At 49.3% G+C, this 4,332-nt stretch overlaps 1 protein-coding gene across 1 annotated transcript in view; it reads right to left on the bottom strand.

The window, feature by feature from the left end:
• The window catches only part of AIFM2 (apoptosis inducing factor mitochondria associated 2), a gene marked incomplete at its 5' end in the record, with an annotated part of 4,780 nt that extends 448 nt beyond the window's left edge, over positions 1–4,332 (bottom strand). Inside the window, 8 exons of the mRNA XM_005428962.3 lie at positions 287–332; positions 818–1,018; positions 1,325–1,477; positions 1,662–1,770; positions 2,040–2,132; positions 2,466–2,585; positions 3,256–3,371; positions 4,215–4,332. Coding sequence (XP_005429019.2) covers positions 287–332; positions 818–1,018; positions 1,325–1,477; positions 1,662–1,770; positions 2,040–2,132; positions 2,466–2,585; positions 3,256–3,371; positions 4,215–4,332 — 956 coding nt within the window. The remainder of the gene's footprint in view (positions 1–286; positions 333–817; positions 1,019–1,324; positions 1,478–1,661; positions 1,771–2,039; positions 2,133–2,465; positions 2,586–3,255; positions 3,372–4,214) is intronic.

Below are 4,332 nucleotides of genomic sequence, written 5' to 3'. Positions count from 1 at the left end.
GTGACACTGCAAAGGACATGTAGAGGTGTAAAACAACTCCCCTGTATCCACATGGAACAGCATTCAGCATAGTTCTGGTAAGTTTACATCAGTGCCCATTACCCAGCTAGATTTTTGAGACCAGATTGTTCAGTTTATGTTTGTTATAGTTTAAGGGGAGAAAGATAGAAAAGGGAAGTCATCTTACTCCCAAGATTTAATTGGACAGCGAGTAATTTTAAGAAAAGAAAATAAGTTTAATGACTAGCAGACTCCCACCAGTAGATTTATCAAGACATTCAGCTAGCCCACACCATCATTCCTGCCCATGAAAAGCAGGAATATTAGTGACCCTGCAGAGGAGATGTAGAGGTGTAAGTGAAGCAACTGTTGTCCAGCTCCCGTGCATCCATGTGGAACAGCATTCAGCATAGTTCTGGTAAGTTCATGAAGAAGAAGACCCAGCTAGATTTTTGAGACAGGATTGTTTAGTGTGTGTTTGTTGTAGTTTAAGGGGAGAGAGAAGGAAAAGAGAAGTCATCTTACTCCCAAGACTTAATTGGACAGTGAGCAATTTTAAGAAAAGATAATAAGTTTCATGAATAGCAGACTCCCACCAGTAGATTTATCAAGACATTAGTGAAGAAAGAACACATTGTGTGGCAGAGTGACACAGGTAATTAATATCTACACTGTGTCTTTGGCAAGGACTAATGTGAAGCTGAGCTATAAGCTGATATTACCCCAGTTTTGAGTTCCTTCAGAGTGAATTCAATGAGTTCAGAGTCTCATGAGAGTTGAGACAGCTGTTCTTTGCAGCTGACCTTCCTGCCCTTACCTGGCTCATAGGTTTTGAGAGGCTTCTGTGTCAGGCTGTTGATGATATTTGTCACCACAATGTTGGCATGGAGCCCAGCATGGTAGGCCATCTTGGGCTCTTTGAGATCTGCACAGTCCCCAATGGCATAGATGTTCTCGTAGCCTTCCACCTGGAGATGCTTGTTAACTTTCAAAGCACCATTACTTGCCATTTTGTCACCTGTTTTGCCAAACAGCAGGTTTTTAGAAGCAGCTTTGTGTTGCTTGTTGTGGCCTGAGACCCCAAAATGCTGCAGATGTAATTGACACAAAGTGAGGGGTTGTTTTTCACCCTCTTTTCTATGTGTCTTTTTGCTTTGCTGTAGTTAATCACTGCAGTCTCATGCAATGCATCACCCTTTGATATTTGGGTAGAATCACCCCTGCAGTTTGTACACAGTCCATTCCCCACCTCACACCCCTCAGGCACCACACACTGAAGAACTGCTGCTTCTTCCCACCCCATGGCTTGGGTTTTTTCACTTACCAAATGCAGCAGCATATGCAGAAGAGTTAATCTTTATCCCCGTGCACAGCACCACCATGTCAACAACCACTTCAGTGCCCCTCTCTGTCCTCACTACCATGTCCTTCTGGAACTGGTTTGGCCTGAGGTTTTCTATGTCACTGACTTTTTCACCTGTTGCAACAGAGAGCCCTGGGTCACAAACCTTTGCCAGGCTGTGGTTTCCAGCTAACCCAGAGGAACAGGAAGTCAGGGGAGCCATGTGTAACCAAAAAAGTCAGAAAGAGGACATCAGGAGATGCTTTGGCTAAAGGAAGAGCAGCTTTTAGGTGTTCAGAGGCATCATTTAAGGACATACCTAACAGCAGCCGGACTCCTTTCCTGAGGAGAATCTCTTTCACCACCTGACGGACACTGGGCAGCAGCTCCACGTCAGCCAGTGCAGTTTTTGAGTGAATGAGAGTGACCTGTTGGGGACAAAACAGCAAATGGGGACACAGGAACAGAACAGGACTCACTGTGTGCAAGGTGGGAGCAGCTACAGCTCGCCTCCCTCCACCCTAACTGATTCCTGCAAGAACAAGGCAGGAAGGGGCACCTAGTGCCACAGTCCTTGCTGGTGGCTGGCTACAGGCTCAGCAACCAGGTGTGCAGTCATCTCAGGTGCCTCCAGCAGCAGCACCATGGAACAGTAGCAGAACCAGGATGCAGTTAATTGTGATGGAGATGTTCCCACCTCTTTGTCTGGGTACTCCGTTTTGATCTCGGCAGCCATCTCCACTCCAGCAGCACCACCTCCCACTACCAGGATGCGCTGAGATTTCTCAATCTTCAAGAGAAAAATTGTGTTACAAGAGAACTGCAAAGGGCAGGAAGCCAGACACCTTCAGTCACACCATGAACATTCTGGGACACAGCACAGGCCCAACAGCAACCTGTTAGCTCATTAAGAGGCAACAACAAAGGAATGCCCTGTGCATTCTTCCTGCCTACCCTTTTCAGGTTTCCCCTTGTGCTGGAGAAGCCATGATGAGCTCCTTGTCCTGGCTGCTCGCTGTGTCCCTTTCTCTTAGACACAGCTGGCTCCAGACAGCCACAGTGGTATCTGGGACAGGGAGGCTGAACAAAGGCAGACAGCATTTCCTAAGAGTGGATTCCTCACCTCTTTAACCATGTCTTCATAGGTCTGGATGGCACTCTCCATGTCAATGACTTGGTTGAACTTCCCAGGGAATGGCCCATCACTGCCTGTTGCAAGAATGAGATGGGAGTAGTGAAGCTCCTGGGAGGGCAGAAGGTAGAATGGGATATTAGACCTCTTAAAAGCAGAGCCTAGAACGCAGTGGTTAGCTGCTAGGTATTGGTCACTCATTCCCTCATCTCCATCCCTTGCTGGTAACCAGGAAAATACTTGTCACTGTCAGGAAGTGACTTTAGGAAGAGACCCAGGCCAGGTCACACCAAGTAACTTGTTCCTCAAGGTCTGAGCTAAGCACCATTCAGATGAGTTGAGAGCTTTAAAGAAATTACCCTAAATTTACCAGGAATAACCTGATATTTATGCTGGACACTCACAGCTGGTTCCAGAGACTAACTTCTCTCCTTCACTCTCTCCTGAACAGAGGTGAGATGCTCTGGCTGAAAAGAGTGATTGATGCTGCTGCTCTTGGCTCTTCCTGCAGTTAAATAGGGATCTGAGCCCCAGGTTTAATTGTTGAGCTCTAAATCCAGCTCTAATAATAAAAGCTCAGCTGAGCAGGAGAAGGAGTTGGGTATTTACTGCACACCCACATCCCAGCACAGCTGAAGGCCACTCAGCTCGGCTGGAAGGGATGGGGCTGTGCAGGAAAAGATGCCAAGTTCTTCAGGAGGATGGGACACACCCTGCTGAAGGCTGGCTGCCTGCACTAGCAGGTGATCCCATAAGGCAGCCAGGGCATTGCAACACCCACCTCACCATCACTGAGCACCACTTGTTGCCTCCCAGGGTCTATCGCCACCACCTTGCCTTGTCGGAAGCTGTCCCCAAAGGTGACCGAGTAGGAGATGAAAGTCTTCTTGGCAAATCCTGTGGGAAGAGGGGACAATGGGAGAGCTCTCCTTCTCTGGAGGCTAACCACCCCCTCTTCTCTTCTTCCCTCATGCTGTCCTTGCTCAGACAAAAGCATGGCAAGCATCTGGGACTGTGGGCTGAGCTTTTGCTGGGTGTTATCTCTGCCCAGCAAGGAGCTTCAGGATCTTTGTCTCAGATCAGATGATACTCTTGGCTAGATTGCTTTGTCTCTGCTCCTCGTATCTCCTGTACTGGTTTACCAATTACTGTTTCTGTGGTCCTGGCAGTTTCTGGCTTGGTGTCAGAGGCTTTTTTCATGCAATCTGCCTCTCAGACCAAACTTTTGCTGTCCTTTTGATGCTTGTTCCCAGCCTTCAACGTGGTACTTTATCCCTGAATTCCCCAGTGACTGGACTGATGGGGTTGGCCCAGCCTCCAAGTGAGGGCCCAGACAGGCCTGAGCAGCTCTCTGCAGGGTTTTATCATCCAGAGCTCATTTCAAGGGCCAGGGACAGAGAGTGATTGACTCACCCCTTCCAGCAGCTCTTGCTTTTAGCTTAGTCACCTTCTAAACTCTTGAAATAAAAAATAAAACAAAGGGGGATGGGGAGGGGAAGGGCAGGGAGGAGGAGAGATGGTCTGAGCAGTTTTTACTCAGTTTCCCCAGCTGATGTGCAATTAGCTTAACCACAGACGGGCTGTGGGTCCTCCCGGTGCCAAGTATTTGTTTTCCAGACGGAAAACATCAAGTCTTTCACCACCGCAGGGCGGAGGAGGCAGTGCGAGCCCGCGTTCCTTGCCGCTCCCCGCGTCCCTGCTCAGGTGCCGGTGGGACAGGGGGGCTGCCCGAGCCCTTACCGCTCTCCACGGCGGCCCGGAGCGCGGCCACGTTGTGATGGAAAGCATCTCTCACGTCCACCAGCACGAAGGGGACGGCCCAGGACTTGAGCAGGCTGGCGGCCGCCGTCCCTCCGAA

The sequence above is a fragment of the Geospiza fortis genome, unplaced genomic scaffold, assembly GCF_000277835.1.
Source record: "Geospiza fortis unplaced genomic scaffold, GeoFor_1.0 scaffold637, whole genome shotgun sequence".
NCBI classification, from domain to species: domain Eukaryota; kingdom Metazoa; phylum Chordata; class Aves; order Passeriformes; family Thraupidae; genus Geospiza; species Geospiza fortis.
Note: the sequence above shows the minus strand (reverse complement) of the source record. Positions and strands in the feature narration are given on the sequence as shown.